This window comes from Polyodon spathula, chromosome 15 (genome assembly GCF_017654505.1).
Source record: "Polyodon spathula isolate WHYD16114869_AA chromosome 15, ASM1765450v1, whole genome shotgun sequence".
Lineage (NCBI taxonomy): Eukaryota > Metazoa > Chordata > Actinopteri > Acipenseriformes > Polyodontidae > Polyodon > Polyodon spathula.
The window spans coordinates 24,725,368-24,745,963 of NC_054548.1; the positions used below are offsets into that span (position 1 = coordinate 24,725,368).

General features: G+C 39.9%; 1 protein-coding gene across 2 annotated transcripts in view; it reads right to left on the reverse strand.

Moving 5' to 3' along the window:
• The window catches only part of LOC121328158 (immunoglobulin-like domain-containing receptor 2), a 48,877-nt gene that overhangs the window by 7,198 nt on the left and 21,083 nt on the right, over nucleotides 1–20,596 (reverse strand). Inside the window, exons 4-6 of one of the 2 annotated variants that reach the window (XM_041272683.1) lie at nucleotides 8,461–8,517; nucleotides 5,929–6,075; nucleotides 5,167–5,328 (exon numbers count right to left, since the gene is read on the reverse strand). In XM_041272683.1, coding sequence (XP_041128617.1) covers nucleotides 5,167–5,328; nucleotides 5,929–6,075; nucleotides 8,461–8,517 — 366 coding nt within the window. The remainder of the gene's footprint in view (nucleotides 1–5,166; nucleotides 5,329–5,928; nucleotides 6,076–8,460; nucleotides 8,518–20,596) is intronic. The other variant, XM_041272684.1, reaches the window with a different exon arrangement.

Sequence of the window (20,596 nt, forward strand, 5' to 3'; positions counted from 1 at the left end):
AATTCATTGATGGTCATGGCATTTAGCTGTAAAGTTAGTTAGACATTTAGTCAGTTAGACATTTAGGAGGACTACACGTCATTCTGATGATATAGCGCTATTGAAGGCACTAGCCAAAGGCAGCTGACACGATTCAAAAATAGACCTAGAAAAATAGTTCTCTCTAATTAATAAATTAGGCAGCAGTCTTTTTTTTATCCCTCCTTAAATTTATAAAAGACAAACAAGAACTGGATTTCTCCTCTGTGTTTTTTATGTAAAAGATATGCACAAAAAAATATTCATATTGCATTTAACAAAACACAACATGACCCACACCTTTCCCTTGCTGCAGGCATCCTTTAGGCTGACTAGATATAAACTAATAAAATGTCAATTTACTAGTTACAAATACAAACCAGTTATCTACTGTGCCACTTATAAAACGTCAGACAGCAGTGACTAGTTGTGACAGGGTGCAGCCTGTCTATGTGTTTTTGTGGTGTTTAGAGTGGATGTGAGTGAGTCTGCAGGATGGATCTGAGTAAATGAATTTGTGTGAGGAATGCGTGGAATGTGCCCGGACTAATGAGGTGTTAATTAATCAGTTAGTCCAGGCACCTGTATAAAAAGAGAGTGGTTGAGTAAGAGTAAAAGAGCAAGAGGACCTGTTTGGTAGCAGCGAGTGAGAGTATGTTAGCAGTGTTTTTGTTAGCTGTTTATTAGTCATTGTTTAGATTGTTTTATGTGTCTTTATTTGGCCATCGTGCCCTTTTGGTTTGTGTGTTGATTATTATTTAAGTGTTTTATTTGCTGCACTTTCTGACTGAGTCTCCTCACTTTGGCTACCCTGCAACAGTTTGTGTCAGCAGAGTGATAGCGCCCTCTGGAGACTCAGTGCAGTTTTTTTTGTTTGCTTTGTTGTTAGGGGGGGAGAGCAGGCAGCAGCAGAAGCTGCAGCAGCAACAGCTGGAGGACTCAGCCAGCCAGCTTGTTCCCATGGTGCTCCTATGCGGGAAGGCGGACCACCGCTGGCAGGTATGTCCAGATGGGCCACCGGCTGACTGATGTGGTCGCTGCGAGGAGGAGAGGCACAACTGGGTGGGATGCCCGTATGTGCCGGCCCAGCCATCCGCAGCAACACCGGTAGCTCCAGTGCCACCGGGTTTACCCTCATCATCTGGGATTGGTCGATGGACGCGGAGGGGGGCCGCTTGGGCGACCTCCCGCTGGCTATCAACATGCTGTGGTGTCGAGATGGCGAGCAATGGGAGGTCTGGGAGAGACAGCACCACCCAGCGTCCCTTTACGATAGGACAGCCATGGTGCTATGTTACCTGGCTGAAGATATGGCAGAGATACCATCATTCCAGGTACCAGAGTGGATGGAGCTGCCATCCTGTGAATCAGAGGAGCCATTGTTGCCATCCCAACAGCTGGAAGGGGAGGTGCCATTGCTGCCGTCTCAAGAGCCGGAAGGGGAGGGGCTACAGTCCTGTGAGCTGGAGAGGGAGGAGCGGGAGGCCAAACCCCCAGATTTTTTTTTTATTTCCTGCTGAAGGGAGCCTTGTGGAGATGCTCACCCCCAGGGACAGGGTGCAGCCTGTCTGTGTTTTTGTGAGAGCACCTTTTTGGCAGTGGTGAGTATGTTAGCGGTGTTTTTGTTAGCTGTTTATTAGTTATTGTTTTGTGTGTCTTTATTTGGCCATTGTGCCCTTTCTGTTTTATCTGTTTTATTATTTAATTAAAAGTATTTTATTTGCTGCACTTTCTGACTCTGAGTCTCCTCACTTTGGCTACACTCCACAATAGTATACTCCCTGAAAACGGAACACAAGACCCCCCTGCATACCTTACACACATTCTTCAAATTCCAGTCAAGCAGCAGAACACACTGACTGTTACTTGACTCATTATATATATACACACAACAAAGTTCAAACATTGCTCACAAGGGCAAAGTTGTATGTTTCAGCTAATCGGCCTCCGATCCAAACAGAATCAAAGTCATTTTGCTGTACATGCTAGTACAGCAGAAACAGCCAACACATCCCCAGCACGAATCAACTGGGTGCGAGTTATTGCTTCTCAAAGAAAAGAATTGAAATCAATCAGCCATGACACAATAAACAGAACCACACAGTTCAAGAATAACTGGAGGACTAACACATGTACAATGAGGACTTTCACTATAATATTATAGTTGAGCTTTTATAGAAACCAAAAGCTAAGTTTAGCTGTGAAAGCAGGTTTTTCACCACTGTACTTTAAGTACACATAATGTATCATAATAGAGCAACGTAAAATACAGTATATTATTCCTAAGTAATTTACATTCTTGCAGTCTCATTGCAACTAAAAAAAGCATGGAATTGATGACCCTTAAATATAAGAGATTACAACACAAAATAAGGTCTCTGTTGTAACTACAGTACCTCACAGCAGCCCATAAACCAATATTCTGGACTGGGAGATTTCCAACCCACCTTCTATTCTACACTTCTCACACGGTCCTGAGCATTAACTATGAAAACAAAAAGGTTTCTAAGAAACAAGGTCGAGTTAAGTCAACCTCTCCTCTAAAAACACATAACCCTGTACGTTACTAAATAGATCAGATTTAGAATTTATTTTATTTTATTTAGATACAAGTTTTTCTCCTCTAATTTAAGTTAAAGACAATGGTTACATACAAGCATCTGAAGCTAGTTTGTTGTATTTATGCACATGTGGTTCACAGTTGAGGAGGGCCCCACACATGAATGCAACACACAATGCAGGGTGGGGACTGGTTTGTCTTTTAAGCAAAGCCTGGCTTGGTACCATTGTACCCCGACTGGGCTATTCTAAGGAAGAGCATGGCTATTGTCACACACTGTTCGGACAAGTCCCTTTTGTGCTATAAGTCATTAGATCCTTTTGCATGGAAGGCCTCAGTTGCAAGGGTGTGCGGTTCTTTGATGGACCCAGATTCAGTTAAAATGTGTTTGCCCACTGCTGATGGGAATGAGAATGTAGAGAAGGGAGCCCAGCTAACAAGATTTAAGTTTTTGCAGGTATCAGGCTTTTAAAGACTGTCACCCACACCTGTGAGCAGAAACTGACCCAAGACTGTCACAGCTACTGGAAGCAGGCTGATCTTTGGGATACAAATTGAACATTTATGAAACTGCAACAAATATTGTAATGACTGTAACGTGTTTTAGAAAACATTTTTAGCAGATCTGCATAGGCCTGTCATGGTGTTCGCAGAACCAGTTCGAGCTGAGCCTGGCGCAGAGTTCAAATCCTGTTGGGAACGTGCCAAGTTCAAATCCTGTTGGGAACGTGCAGAGTTAATAGACATGGATTGGATGATTTAAACTGGCCTGTATTGACTGAAGTAATATGATATACTCTGTCAATAATTATAGTAATACTGTATATGTTCCTTTCAAAAAGATCTGTATACTCAGTAGAAAACAATGGATAGCTGTTGTATGCAGTCTATGAAAGCCCCTGCTGGAAGGAGGCAAACTTGGCAGGCTCTTATCATAAGGCCTTGTTATCATATTCCAGTTTTATGAGAAAAAGTAGCTTCTTTTGTTACTTTACTTTCATTACTTCATGTCTCTTATTAATCAACACCAAAAAATTGGCAAAAGGCTAGGTTGTCTTAAAACCTGCTTCAACTGGATTTTGTTTTATGAACAGACTTAATTCAGTAAAATAACATTAACTGTTATACTGAAGTAACTGAATTAGAAATACATGTTATAAAATTATTTAAAGTTAAACTGTTATACAAACAGTATTATTGTTGAAAGAACATATTACAGTTAAAACTGTACTAACTGACACTGTCAGAATATTGTAATAATTGTGTTTTAAAGACTATAAAGCCAGCATACATAATATTGCAGCAAATTATGAACAGGTTACAATGATCTGAACTAAGAAAACTGAACAAGTGTTAATGTTAGAAAAAAAGCTTGTCTATGTGCCTTTGTCATTCGTGCACATACACTCTTGGAAGCCTGTAATCTTGAAAGAAGCAGGTATCTGCGAGAACTAAACAGAGGCTAGATATTGCAAATTAGCAAAAACAAAAGGGTAACTGTTTTTAGACAGAACGATATTTGAACCTAAAAAGACCTATTTGATTTTATTTGATTGTGTTGTTACTAAACATAGAGGTTTTAAATAAAAACAAACATATCCTGATCTAATAATAGCGTGACAAAACTCTGAAGAGAAATAATATGTTTTAAGTATTTTGGTCTATTAAGAAACATAATATTTAAACTAACAAGTGTTTTTGCTTGTTTAAGGCTCTGAATACAAATAGACTGTAAAAGCAGGAGCAATCATTTAATTGAATCAATTTAAGAATTAGTTCAGTTTCTTTCTCCAACTAAACAATTTGTTTTTAGACATTACAATATCCACTAAATTAAAGAATATAAATGTTTAGTTTATATAAAGGTTTTACTGCAATAAAAGACAGGAACTGGTTACAATATTACAGATAAAGTGTAAACTGTATTCAATAATTTTAGTACACAAAAAACCTACATAAAAATAGCCTTGCCCTTATCTGCTTGCAGGCAGAGCGGTTCTAGATATGGAAGGATCTTTTTGGCAATTTTTACTTGTAGTCCACAATTTTGAATCCAAGCTCTTTCTATGATAAGAAAACCTGGCAGTAGAAAGGAGCTTTACACGAATAAGGGAGCTGTGTCCAGTATCAGATTATCAAATAAGTAGCGACTTTGGGAGAAAAAAAGACTTAATGCAGTGATTCTGGAGAAGCGATTACAATGGTGTTTCATATTAATCAAAACAATAGTCTTGGCAAGAAAACAGGGTGTTTGAATCGTGCTTGAGCAGCAACTTTTAGAAACAGAGAGATAGAAATAGAAGATGTTTTAAAGACCTTGACTTCACTAATTCAGAACCTAATTTAGCCAAGCTTTTATGTTAATGCCTGTGGAAATTAATTTCCAGCTAAAATCCTATTAACCAGTATGAGATAACCTTTGATTTTCACCATCAGCTTGTGAAGATTGAGATCAAGTTAAATATACTGAAGTTATATTCTTCAATTTCAATGTAAATGAAACATGACTCCTTACAAAATGTAAGTTTGAATGTACTTCCTATTGGGATAGAAAATGAAAAAATACACTCGGACATTCCTGTACCTACCCCCTGTGACACTGTTCTCCATTACTGGAGGCTGTGTCTTTGGACCCATCATTGCTGGAGGTCCAATGGCAGCCATGGGGACATTAGGCACATAATAGGGAGGGTAGACCGGTGCAATATGAGGGGAGGCACATGTCTTCACTGTTTTACCAGCTTCATACACTAACAACAACACAAATGAAAAACAAGAGTTACAAAACAGGTATGGGTCTAACAAGTAAAATTATGAAAAATGTACTGAAGGACCTTTTGTACCATAACCCTACAGGTACCATAGAATATGTATCTTTTTGTTTGTTTTTCTATACTGTTCTCTTTGGATTTTCTAAAGAAAAAAATAACTTACAATGCTAGAATTTTGATCAGAATTATCCTGCCATTGCAAGTTTAATTTTGTTAAATTATTATTATTATTTTTTGCCATTAACCCATTCTAAAATGACAGGGAACATTGTAGCCCAAATTCTTTATCTTTGTGAAAATCAACAAATATTTTGTATTTAAAGTTATGTGCATACAGCCCACCATTATCTCTACTGAGAGCACTTTTCCTTCCCGGCAATATCTGATTCAACCAGGATGACGATGTGTAACCTCTAACAGGTTATACTGGTCTGTTTAGATTAATTGCCATTACAAATAATGTGTTTAATCTGCTGTGACTGTTAGCTGTTAAATGGAAGAGGCGGGTCACTTCTAGCTTTGACACAGTCATGTGACAGGGTGGTAAGAATGAGGACGAGATTCCCGCAGTGTACTCACAGTGTCGCGGGCAGCAGCATGACTCGGGGCAGCAGGGACACTGCACATAGCAGCAGCAGCTGTGAGGACAGCACTGGCACCAGCAGATACCCAGAAACAGAATGAATGTGAAGGCTCCCAGGATCACCACACCCACAAACACCCACTCTGGAAAACATACACAGAAATATAGGGACCATCAGGGACTAAACACACACACAGAAATATAGGGATCATCAAGGACTAAAAACACACACACAGAAATATAGGGACCATCAAGGACTATACACACACAGAAATATAGTGACTATCAGGGACTATACACACACAGAAATATAGTGACCATCAGGGACTATACACACAGAAATATAGGGACCATCAGGGACTATACACACACAGAAATATAGGGACCATCAGGGACTATAGACACACAAATATAGGGACCATCAGAGACTACACATACAAAGTTTATACATAAAAGAACTGTATGTTACTGCTGTTTGCTACAGAATGTACCAGTATAAACATATTTCAGTAGTGCAAGATAAACCCCAAAGACACAGAATTTGAGAATACTGATATATTTTATTAATGATCATGGAGTATGATAAGAGTTGAGCAATTTGGCAGCTAATCCGCTTGGTTTGAGGGCCACCGCCTGGCCGGCTGGATAAAGTCATAGACACTCCCCCCCCCCATGATTTAACCAAGAGGAAATTGAAAAAACAAAAAGAGGACATTGATTGGGGAGGTGGGGGGTCCGAATCAATTGCATTTAAAGGACAGGTGTGTCTGGTTTATTTATGATCTCCTGATTGTTTAGTAGATGACGTAATGAGTGTGGGGGCAGTCCTTCCCCTCCAACTAAACTTATAAACTGTTATCCGGAATGCCTGGTGACAGATCAATGGTCACATAAACCAAGTGATGCTATCAGCCAATTCAAACCTCACCCTCCTCAGACCCACACTGAGTGGCTCTGTTGTCTGCCATGCTATAGAGGCTGAAGTTTAATTGAGAGGGGCCTTTGATCTCATGTAAAACAATGTGGGGTTTTAGGTTTTAAATCTGCTACCATGCATGCCCTTGCTTGTGACATTTATTATTCCCATGTATTTATCACTAATGGCCAGCAAATATCCCTTCCAGAAATTATCCAGTGGATTTCTGTAAACCTGTTATATAATTCATAATGCTCCACTGAGCACAATACATATATCCCACCATAATGTTCTCTTTAGTGAAGTTCAATTAACACATCTAAGCTCCACCTCAGATCTGACACGTTTTCACTGTTTGAATGAGCTTCAGGTGTAACCCTTGTTTGACGCCAGCGGAATTTTGAGGCTACTTTTTATAAAAAAACAAATATTCAGATAGTCTTACTAACACACATGCCTGCTCCCACTACTTCCCCAGCAGAATAAAATAATTTCTAAAAACTGCAGGTAATATAGCAGACAGCTAGGACTTGGAAGTCCTGTCAGCAACTGCAGTGTAAAAATAACACTGTAAAGTTCTAAACACAACAAAGTTTAGAACAATAAACAAGCACAAGTCACTATGGCAGTATTAGGAAAGTCAAGACTAGCGGAGATTCACACTGGCTACAGAACAGGCTTTTAACAACTCCTGTCCTGCAAGCCTGTACTGCCTTAGGACAGACTTTGTTTAAGCATAGAATCACGAATGGGTCATTCCTTTGGGTATGTTCATAGTTTTCTTCCTACCACCTGCTGTTGTATTTTTAATATGCAATCCAAAATACAGACAGTATTTCGGTTTTAAAATCCTACAATATGTGAAGAGCAATGCATTTTTTTTTTTTTTAAAACATGTAGCATTTTGTTGTGTGGATTACTCCACAATACATTTAATTCAGTATTTTAAGTAGCTTGCTAAGAAATAAATGAAATAGTAATACAAATATAGCAAGTTGCTCAAACCATGGGAATGCTGCTAAAACCCTAGTACAGTGCTATAAGGGGAATAACCCTTTACCACCTTTCATTAGCACAGCAACTTTTTTGCAAATCCTTCATTATCTGAGTGTGTGGAACGCTCAGGTGAAGAGCTGATACCTGCTACACAAGAAGCATATCTATATTGTGGTTGCAGGATAACATTCAAGCTAACTAGTGATCAGAAAATGTTTTTTTAAGCCTTGAGTATCACCCCTTAGAATAATCTGTCCATTTGTACACAATTAAGATAGCAGACATGCTGTAGATAAGAAAACAGTAAAAGATCTGAAAAAGTATAACTACAAGCAAGCACTGCAAGTGTAATTAATCGATTCTGATGAGTGATCTACCCAGACTATAATTTTATAATTCAAAAAGGTGAAGCAAGAGCTGGTCTTAATGTAATGCTGTGCCTTTAAAATTTAAACGATATTTGTTTACAAATATTGCGCAAAACCAGGAACCCATTGCAGTTAAATCTGACTTTTTTTTTTTTTTTTTTTTTTTTTTTTAAAAGTGCATCTTAACGGCAACATTTTGGAAGGCCGGACAGACAGACAGCGGAACGACTGGTGAAAGTTAATGGTACCTGGCATAATCTTCACATCAAAATAGGGCAAGAGATCATCAAGCAGCCCTGTCTTACCTAGAAAGAGAAGAAAGGAAAAAACAAAGTACAGGAAAGTAAGGCAGGTTCTTGGCCCAATGCAAGCATGAGAGAAAAATCTTGTGTACTGTAAAAGTTTCACACTCTGCTATTTGTTGGCTGTGTGGTCCAGTGGATAAAGAAATGGGCTTGTAACCATGAGGTACCCAGTTCAAATCCCAGCTCAGTCACTGTGACCCTGAGCAAGTCACTTATCTCCTTGTGCTCTGCCTTTCAGGTGAGATGTTCTTGTAAGTAAACCTCAGCTAATACATAGTTTCACACACCCTAGTCTTGTAAAGTGCTTTGTGATGGTGGTCCACTATGAAAAGGTGCTATATAAAGATTCTTAATAATAAAAGTATTGAAATAAGTGGATGAAGTACAGAAAATGCAGCTCAACTGCTTCAGATATGCTTTGACTCCTTTTCAAAATTTCACCGGCAAATAAATACAACTTGAATTTGCAAACTACCTTAATTATAACTGTCACTTCAACTACATTTGAAGTAAGCATGAATTACTTTTGAAATAATCTTTTAAATTGTGTATCAGTTTCACAAAGTAGAGGTTGTGATTAATTCGTGAACACCAAAACCTTTCATAAACGCTATCTTACAAGTAATAGAGCACATTACAAATGTATAATAGCAAAGTTGTGCATTTCATGAATTGGCCATTATCTACACAGTATTTGCTTGGGATCGTGCCCATAGCATCCCACTCCATTTTCTCAATCAAAAAACTGGTTGCAGACAACAGTCCTCCACTACACAAGAAGTCATGTTTCAGAGCACCCTGCCTAATAATGGAGGTGGGGGAGGAAGGAAACCTTGTGCTGCTGTTGTGGAACACTGAGCGAGACAGTCATATACTGACAGTATGACATGTAAATAACTGGGAAATATTAAAAAAAAAAAGATGTGAACAGCAACGCAAGACCATGCAGTTGGTGTCTTCAATATCTCCCCTGAACCAAATTAAAATTCCTACACTGGGCCTGTGCACAATTAAACAATTCTGAAATGAGACACACCCATCTGATAACCATCACGCTTGCAGCCCCCTTTGTCTATCAACATGTTGCAGTCTACTTGCACTGCAGTGAAAAGGGGAGTTGAAAGGTCTTGCAGTGGCTTCTTAATAAATGATTTTACCACTTTAGTTTTTGTAAGCTAGGTATCCTATACAATACGACTCGTAATCCAGTCACTGTGCTTCACATATCACTTCCAATTCTCAACTTAAAGAATAATTCCAGGCATACAGACTTCCCAATCTTAGGAAAACAATAAGCTTTTATTTGCTTACATCCAATAATAGTCAAACAAGTGGAACATCCTTCCAATACAGAAAATATGTTCATAGACACTAACTCCGTTCAAAAGCATTAATGAATATTCTTTAGTTTAACTATTGTCTTATCCTTATATCTTTATATCCTTTATCCTTAGGTCCTTTTATATTCTTACCTTTATGATTTCTATGTATACAGACTTTTTACTAATCTACATACTTATCAGCGGTTGAAAACTGTATTTGTGCCTCCGCTTACAAAATCTTGTGTGTCATCTGCCCTCTTTCTTTTTACCGTTTACTCTCAAAACCGCATTCTAAAATAATAATAATGTCATTAGCTATAAACATAACTACTACTTGAGGGTGCCGTGCATATAAAAGGAGCACATATCAAAATACAAAATTGCAGGTCTTTCATTATTGGCCACACCTTTATTCTATACCCCAAACACAAGTTCCCTCTTCCCACATTTTCCCCCAAACCTTAAAAAAGTCCCTGTTTGTAGCGAGGCACACAGCACTTGTTAATTATTAATCATATTCATAGTTCCAGAATATTTTTTCCATATAGGTTACTATACTAAATTAAAAGTATGAAAAACTATAGAAATTAATGGTAACAATACAATAGATAGGGGAGACCGGGGACATTTTTTGCATTTCTCTCCATTAAGCACAAATGATTTGAGCTAGTGTAACCAGGGGTTGACACAAACAACTTACAGTACAACTGTCCTCTACCAATTCCCATAGTTATCCTGTTATGGCAAGAGGGCTTGAAATGGTGTCCGATGTTACAACTGACCCCATGGCCAACATTCTGTGAAGAATAATTAAATAAACAACACATTTCATTTAACTCAAGAATTGAATGTTTTATTGAAGAAGATCAATTTTTACATGAAGCAAATATGTTTGTTTTATTTAACTCATAAACTAAGTACCTTTATTGAAAAATTGACTTCATAACATCCTGTTCAACTAGTCTATAGAAGGTGTTAATAGATGCATTTGGGCTAAAAACACTTTTTGGTTTAAATGGTGTAATGTCCCGAACAGTGTTCTCGCTACCTGTATATGTAGTCATATTCATAGAGAATAAATGTCTCTGTTTGATTTTCCTGAAGAAACTAAACAGATCAACCTTGACATCAAAGTAGTTTCTTTAGTTTTAGGTACAAAAGATAATCCTTTAGACTGATGATTGGGAGTTTCTTACTGGAAAGGTTAATTACCGTGTCTTGTTGCAGTTGCGAGTCTGGGATCTGTATCTCGTATTGTCCTCTTTCCTCTTGCCCCTCCTGCAACTCTTTTTGGATTGTGTGTGGATCTTTAATTCAATCCTTCTCTGCCTTCTAAAAAAGTTCCTGTTTGTTGACTCGAATCATTATCACTTGGGCAATCGCGCTCAACTTTTAAAACTATTTAACATCCATAAAATTATAGGCTTTACCAAGCAAGAATATGTCACTCTGGGTCACAACTGTAATATATGAACATTTTGTTTCATTCAGTGCAAGATTCATGTGCCCAAATATAGTTCACCTGTGTATAGGCTCAATTGTAACACGTGTTACAGAGACCTGAACTGAGCATGTGCCCAGTGAGTGATGGCACTCTAGCTTGCTTGTGATTGGATAAATTCAAGGTGTTACAATGTCCCATGTTACGATACCCAGTCTCCCCTATGGTTATAGTGTGTAGTTAAACGTGGCCATGAATTGGACAGGGAAGGTGCAGTGGTTGTGCAGCAGTTAGAGGTTGTTTTAAGTTAATGTGAAAAACAGTAATACTGTAGACTGGTTTGTTCAGATGATGGAGTTCATGTTAGATTGAAAATATCACATGAAAAATACAATTGGGTATGTAATTCAATATGGTAAAGTAACATTATTCAGTGAGTTTCATTCGAGTTTATGAAGCAAATTTTGTTAATTATATCGAGTGATGCAAACCTTTTGGCCATAGTTGTAAATTGTTTTAATAAAACTCTCCCTTTCCAAAGTCAAAGAACTCCTGTTTGACAACCAATTAGATTGATGAACGAGTGGGTGAACAGCGTCTTGGTTTGAACTTGTTTCACCTTGTACATCGAGTCAAAGAATACCATTGCAATTTTGGTGCACCACACAGCAAAATGGAAACAGTGACAGCTATCCTCAACTCCCCTCTTCAGACAGTCACCTCAGCTCTGATTTTTGGAGCTGTGTTTTTGTTAATTTTAGAGATTCTCAGGATCAAAAAAAAAACCACCTGGGCCCATGCCTTTGCCTTCATCGGAACACATAACATTTGCGCAGGTAATGTAACAGCCTGTACTTCAACTTTGGCATACTCTGTAGCATAACCCGAGATTAAATATGAAATGCTGAATCTGTCTGTTTATGTGTGAATATAGAGTGAAAGACTTGCAACTCACACAGGTTAAAACAGGACCCAGGACAGAGTTGCAGTTTAAAGCGCTTGCGTGCACTTTTAATAACACAGAAACAAAAATAAACAAACACAAAATAAAACAACTAGCTCTTACTAGAGCACTAACAAAAATAAACCTAAACTATTCAACAGGACAGCTAAGCTGTTTACCCGTTACACCAGCTAACAAAACACAAAAAGAGGCTTTCACACAGTACCTTTTTTTTGTTTTCGAATGGTTGAAAGCACAATCAACCGGGCCCGCCACACAGCAGCAGCCCTCGGCACACTGGCTGCTTCCTTTAAATACCCTGCACCTGGCTCTAATTTACAATGATAGCCAGGTGCAGGGGATAATTAACAATAACACAATTAACACTAATCTAATTCAATTAACAAACACACAAATGTGCATTTGCACATGTTTTTGGCAGGGAGGATATTAACCCCCTCCCTGCCGTGTTACTCATCCTCCCCTTTGTCTTTACAAGACACTGGCCATTTAACGGCCACCTCCCCCTCCTCCCTTAAAAAAGACCACCCACCCTCAAGTCCACAAATGTAAATTTTCGCCCTATTCCACGGGCGGGCTTGAGGGTGGGCTGGTCCCTCCGGCGCTTCCAGGGAGGGACCGCGATCCGGTGACAAGGGACCCCACCATGATTACTGCAGAGACGACCGGGGAACAGGCGGCTGCAGCAGCAGACATAGGTCTTCACCTGGCCTAGTGATGTCCGATCACCCAGGGGGAGCACAAGCACATCTGGCAGCAGCCGAGCGACATCTGGGTGGTCGGGGAGAGCGGAGTAGGGAACCAGGGGCAGAGCTGTGGCCGATGGTGCAGAAACTGGTCTCCAGGTCTAGCGCAGGGAGGTCTAGGAACATTGGCAGGGTGTCCAGGAACAAGAAGCAAGGTACCACCCACAGTAGCGCCGGACTGTATTGCAGGGGTGGTGGTCGGGGCTGTGGTAGAGGTGGGTTCTTCACCTCCTCCCCCCTTGTTTGTTGCTTCTCCCTCAGGCGCTGGAGACTGCGGGGCTTCTCCCTCAGGCGCTGGAGACCGCGGGGCTTCTCCCTCAGGCGCTGGAGACCGCGGGGCTTCTCCCTCAGGCGCTGGAGACCGCGGGGCTTCTCGTGCCTGCTCCCACTTTTAGAGCAGCAGCTCCAGCTCTGTGGTTCCCACTCCTTTGTTTCCAATGGGGCTAACCCCAGCTCTTTCTCCCATCTCTTGTTCTGCTCTAACTGAGCATCGGTGTTCCGGCTGATCCTGCTGATCCAATTCTTATAAACCCATTTTTCTCTCTGGGTCTCTAGGGGCGCCCACACACGATGCCACCAATTGTGAACCAGGCTTCAACTCTGCGGTTCGTTGCCCCTTCAAAAATGTAGACCCAGGCACAAGAACTGCAGTTTCACTTTTAATAACACAGAAACAAAAATAAACAAACACAAAATAAACACCTAGCTCTTACTAGAGCACTAACTAAACATAAACCTAAACTATTCAATAGGACAGCTAACAAAACAAAACACAAAAAAAGAGGCTTTCACACAGTACCTTTTTTTTAAATGGTTGAAAACACCATCAGCCAGGCCGTCCACACAGCAGCAGCCCTGAGCACACTGGCTGCTTTCTTTAAATACCCTGCACCTGGCTCAAATTTACAATGATAGCCAGGGCAGGGGATAATTAACAATACAACAATTAACACACAAACACACAAATGTGCATTTGCGCATGTTTTTGGCTGGAAGGATATTAACCCCCTCCCTGCCGTGTTACTATATATACTTTTTTCACATTTTGTTGTGTCAGTGTCTCAGAGTTTCATACATTTAATGATGATTATTCCCACTTATCTACACACCATACTCCATACTGTTAAGGGGAAAAAAAGTTTTTGTTGAGAAAAAAATTATGTATTAAAAATACAAAACTGAAAGATCATAATAGGATAAGTCTCCACCCCCCTGAGTTAATACTTGGTGGAAGCACCTTTGGCAGCAATTACAGCTGTGAGTCTGTTTGGATAGGTCTCTACCAACTTTGCACACCTAGATTTGACAATATTTGACCATTCTTCTTTACAAAACTGTTCAAGCTCTGTCAAGTTCCTTGGGGAGCGTTGATGGACAGCAATCTTCAAGTCATGCCACAAATTTTCGATTGGATTTAGGTCGGGGCTCTGACTGGGCCACTCAAGGACATTTACCTTTTTGTTCCTTAGCCACCCCAGTGTAGCTTTGGCTGTGTGCTTTGGGTCATTGTCATGCTGAAAGGTGAACTTCCATTCCAGTAGGGATGGTGTTCTTTGGGTGATGTGCTGTGTTAGGTTTGCGCCAAACATAACGCTACATTTAAGCCAAAAAAGTTCCATTTTAGTTTCGTGAGACCACAAAACTTTTTGCCACATGGCTACAGAATCTCCTGGGTGTTTTTTTTTTTTTGCATACTTGAAACAGGGTTCAAGATGGGCTTTCTTGAGTAATGGCTTCGTTCTTGCCACCCTACCATACAGGCTAGATTTGTGGAGTGCCTGGGATACTGTTGCCATGTTCACATGCACACTTTGACCAGTCTTGGCCATAAAAGCCTGTAGCTCTTGCAAAGTTGCCATTGGCCTCTTGGTAGCTTCTCTGATTAGTCTCCTTCTTGCTCGGTCAGCTTGGAGGGACAGCCTGATCTAGGCAGGGTCTTGGTGGTGCCATACACCTTCCACTTATTAATAATCGTCTTGACCGAGCTCCAAGGGATAGTCAAGGCCTTTGATATTTTTTTATACCCATCCCCTGATCTGTGCCTTTCAACCACTTTGTCCCAGAGTTATTTTTAAAGCGCCTTGATACTCATGGTTGAGTCTTTGCCTTGAAATGCCCTACCCAGCAGAGGGAACCTACAGGAACTGCTGAATTTGTCCTGAAATCGTGTGAATCACCACAATTTAACACAGGTGGAGGCCACTTAACTTGGTGTGTGATTCTGAAGGCAATTGCTTACACCTGAGCTAATTTAGGATTGCTATTAGAAGGGGGGTGGACACTTGTCCAACCAAGCTACTTCAGTTTTTATTTTTAATTAATTTTCTACAAATTTCTAGGATATTTTTTTCACTTTTAAGTTGTGGGGTAGGATGTGTAGATAAATGAAAAAAAAAAAACTATTTTAATTATATATATATATATATATATATATATATATATATATATATATATATATATATATATATATATATATATATATATATATATATGTATGATGTATGTATGTACAGGTAGTGGGCAAAAAAATGGAAACACCTGGGTAAATGAGGGACAGTAAGTGGCCGGTGTGGCTCATGCGTTAAATAAGCAAATAACATCCCATAGGGTAACATCATGCATAGGGTCATGTATAAAAATTCTGGACAGGCCCGATTACCTGTAATTATGGCTAGCATGACTGCAAGTGGAGACCTCAATGACTTTGAAAGAGGGGTGATTGTTGAGGCACGTTTGGCAGCAGCTTTAATGACCAAGACAGCTCAACTTGCTGATGTTTCACGAGCAACGGTGTCTAAGGTGATGTCAGCATGGAACTCTGAGGGAAAGACATCATCAGCAAAGGGCAACAGTGGGCGGAAGAACATACTCCAAGATCGTGATATCTGTGCATTGATTCAAAGTGCAAGGCAAAACATGCTAGCAACTGCAGATCAACTGACTGCAAATTTCAACCTGGGACAAGAGCAGCCAATTTCATCAAAAGCGGTCCACCGAGAACTCCACAGAGCAGGACAGCATAGTCGGGTTTCAGTGCACAAACCGCTGAACACACCTGGCAATGCACATAAGCGAGTCCAATGGTGCAAAGAGCACAGGCAATGGAAAAGCAGTGGAGAAATGTGATATGGTCAGATGAATCATCCTTCACCATGTTCTCGACAAATGGATGACTGCACGTGTGGCGCCAACCTAAAGAACGCTACAGCTCTGTGAGTGGTTGATTCCAACAGTGAAGGGTTCTGGTGATTCAGTAATGTTGCGGGGCGCATTTTCCTGTCATGGTTTGGGTGCACTCATTCCCTTAGAAGGCAAGGTCAATGCTAATCGATAGTTAATGGTACTGAGTGATCATCTTCACCCCATGTTGCAGCATTTCTTTCCTGCCGGGGGGGGTGTCAATGCCCCCATCCACGTCGCCCAGTGGTTTGATGAGCATGACACTGATGTTATTCATATGTCATGGCCTTCTCAGTCATCAGATCTGAACCCAATCGAGCATTTATGGGATATTCTGGAACGATGCCTGAGACAGCGTTTTCCACCTCCATCAACCAGGCGAGAGTTGATTGACTTTCTCGTGGAAGAATGGTGCCGCATCCTTCCTGCAGAATTCCAGAGGTGAGCAGACTCTATGCCATAACGCATACAGGCCGTACTAGCCGCATGTGGTGGCCCAACCCCCTGTTAAGTGACTTTACATTGGTGTTTCCATTTTTTGATCCACTAACTGTATATATATATCTATATATTATATATAAGATATATATTATATATAATATATATAATATATATATATATATATATATATATATATAGGTATAAGTTTGTTTAGTAAACACTGTAAAAAATATGGTGCCGGTGCCAGATCTCCCCAAAAATAACGAGATCAGGGCTTTTCAACCGACTCAGAAATAACAAAACTAATACATTTAAAAAATAACGATCTTGAATTTTATTTTTAAAAAATGTTGAAAACCACTTCTGTAGATGAATGCAAGAAACCCTTTAGAACTGCATATAATAATACTTCTAGTGTGCTGAGCGAAGTAAAAAAAAAAATGAGTCGAGCGGCAGTGCATCCATAATTAAGCTTAATTTGTCACAATGACCTTTTCTTCCTGTTATTTAGTAACAAAGCAATAAATATAAAAACTCAATAATGTTAATTACACTTATATTCCATATTCAACAATATAGTCGTAGTTGCATATGTATCAATGCTTTTACACAACACATAAAGGTGTGTGTCTTTTATTCACAATAAGTTTTTATAATTGATGCTACGTAAATATTATCAACCAGTTTGTCAGCCAATAAATATAGTTTTATATATATATATATATATACACACACACACACACACACACACACACACACACACATATATATATATATATATATATATATATATATATATATATATATATACATATATACATACATACACAGTGCCTTGCAAAAGTATTCAGACCCCTGACCAATTCTCTCATATTACTGAATTACAAATGGTACATTGAAATTTCATTCTGTTCGATATTTTATTTTAAAACACTTAAACTCAAAATCAATTATTGTAAGGTGATATTGGTTTTATGTTGGGAAATATTTTTAAGAAAAATAAAAAACTGAAATATCTTGCTTGTATAAGTATTCAACCCCCACACATTAATATTTGGTAGAGCCACCTTTCGCTGCAATAACAGCTTTAAGTCTAGTGTCGGAGTGATTTTGGCCCATTCTTCTTGGCAGATTTGCTCCAGGTTGTTCAGGTTGGTTGGATGACGCAATTTTCAAATAGTGCCACAGATTCTCAATGGGATTGAGATCAGGACTTTGACTGGGCCACTGTAGGACATTCACCTTTTTGTTCTTGAGCCACTCCAGTGTTGCTCTGGCCTTGTGCTTGGGATCATTATCCTGCTGAAAGGTGAATTTCCTCCCAAGCTTCAGTTTTTTAGCAGATTCTGAAGCAGATTCTCTTGCAGTATTTTCCTGTATTTTGCTCCATCCATTCTTCCTTCAATTGTAACAAAATGCCCAGTCCCAGCTGATGAGAAGCATCCCCACAGCATGATGCTGCCACCACCATACTTCACTGTAAGGATGGTGTGTCTTGAGACATGGGCAGTGTTAGGTTTGCACTACACATAGCGCTTTGAGTTTTGGCCAAAAAGCTCTATCTTGATCTCATCTGACCACAAAACCTTTTCCCACATCGCAGCTGGGTCACTCTTATGCTTTCTGGCAAACTCCAGACGTGCTTTCAGATGGTACTTTTTGAGTAACGGCTTCTTTTTTGCCACCCTCCCATACAGGCCAGTGTTATGCAGAGCTCTTGATATGGCTGACTGGTGCACCATTACTCCACTCCCAGCCACTGAACTCTGTAGCTCCTTCAAAGTGATTGTTGGCCTCTCTGTGGCTTCTCTCACAAGTCTCCTTCTTGTTTGAGCACTGAGTTTTGAGGGACGGCCTTTTCTTGGCAGTGCCTGGGTGGTGTGATGCAGCTTCCAATTCCTGATTATTGATCCAACTGTGCTCACTGGGATATCCAAACACTTGGATATTATTTTGTACCCTTTCCCTAATCTATGCATTTGTATTACTTTATCTCTAACTTCTGTAGAATGCTCTTTGGTCTTCATTTTCCTTCACAGCCTTACCAATGATCCTTCAACAGTGGGGTTTTTATCCAGAAAATGTGACAGCAACTTTAATGGTTCACAGGTGGAGGCCAATGGTAAGGTAATTTTGTCCTCGTTAGGGCAATTTCTTTCATCGATACAAACTTGGAGCTTCCACAGCACAGGGGTTGAATACTTATGCAAGCAAGATATTTCAGTTTTTTATTTTTCTTAAAAATATTTTCCAACATAAAACCAATGTCACCTTACAATAATTGATTCTGAGTTTCAGTGTTTAAAAATGAAATATCAAACAGAACGAAATTTCAATGTACCACCAGGGCCGTTTCTATGTGAGAGTTTCATAACCTTTGGCACAGGTAAGGCAGGACCAGATGACATACAGTTGGAAATCAGGTGGAGACAGAGTTAGGACAGTGGGTAGGAGACTGTAACAGGACAGCGTCACAGCCCAAGCTGCCTTACCGGCAGGAAAGAGACCCAGAGTCAGCAAGCTGCAGTTTAAGCGCAGGTGCGCACATTTATTAACAAATACTCAAAACAGATGGCGCACAAGGGTCACAATAAACTGTTTGAACTAAATAACTACATGCAAGCTGGGCACTGGCCTTCACTACAACACTACAAACCAGTGTAAAGAATCACAGCACAAACTCCTTCTTCAAATCAAAGCTTTTCTCCTTTCTATACATCTGGCCACTCCCCAATTGGCATAAATTACCTAATTGGAGAATGGCCACACCTGTGATTGCTGGCAGGTGTAGATTTAACCCCATCCTGCCAACCTTACATTCCCAAACACACTATTTACAGCAGCTGGGCTTCTGCCCTGCCAGAGACACTTCTTCACACAGAGAGGGGCGAGGGTATGGAATGCCCTCCTCTCCTGGAGTTTATCTTGCCTTTTGGTACCAGTACTCCCGATCCAGCCGGCTAGTTTGGTCTGCTCCGAACCCCCTTACCATTCCAAGTGATCTGTCAGAGCAGGGACTAAGCGGGCCAGGCCAAGTGAAACACTTTGGGGTTGGGGTGGGGCGCTACTACTCATCAGAATGCAGATTAACATGTAAATACTACATGCTTGATTAGCCACAGTGTATAAGTAACAAGCTCAGGTTGTCTTATCAAACTACTAGTAAAACCAGGAATGAATCAAACTGCTACGCATGCGAGTCTTACCTCCATCCCTGAAAAATGGTCATGTACTGTGTCAAAAACCTGATGAAAATATATATTGTAATAAAGTAGGTGTTCCCAACCTTAGTTTGGAGGCTTTAGGACCCTGGGAGTTTAGGGACCATCTACTCCATCTTGGTGAGGGTATCTGCAAAAGGCAGCTAAGTTAATGAAAATGGTGTAATTGGTTAATTTAATTGTATGATTTGTTAATTGTTTTGGCAGGTGGCATGACCATTGTAAATCAGAGCCAGCTGCCCACACTTGTTACTGAGGGACATATAAGCCTCACAAGTTGTTAATTCAGTGCTGCCAAGTTGGAGGAAGCAGAAAGCTATGTGCGCTGCTTCCAAACAGTTATGTAGTTTCATATTGGTAAGCAGCTTAGCTGCCTGCTGGTCAGTCAGGGACTGTACTCTGTTTAGTTAGTACTCCTTTGAGGAGTTAGGTTTTTGGTTTTTTTTTTTTATTTATTTTTTATGAACAAATATACAAGCCCTGTCCTGTTTAAATTACATCTGTGGTCCAGTACATGTTTCTTTTACACACATGAAGACAGTGAAAATGTCCTGAATTGTGGCAAGGCACCCCCACTTTGTCACAATAAATATAAAAAAAAAATTATTTGAAAACGAAAATCTGCTGATGGTTCAAAAGGAACACATATTTTTTGGTTGAAAAATGTTAAAAGTTAGTGTGTACTCTGCAATGCAATCACTGTAGTGAGGCACTGCCCCTGCTGTTACTGAAACTAAAATCAGAACTTTGCCCTCTGCCAGAAC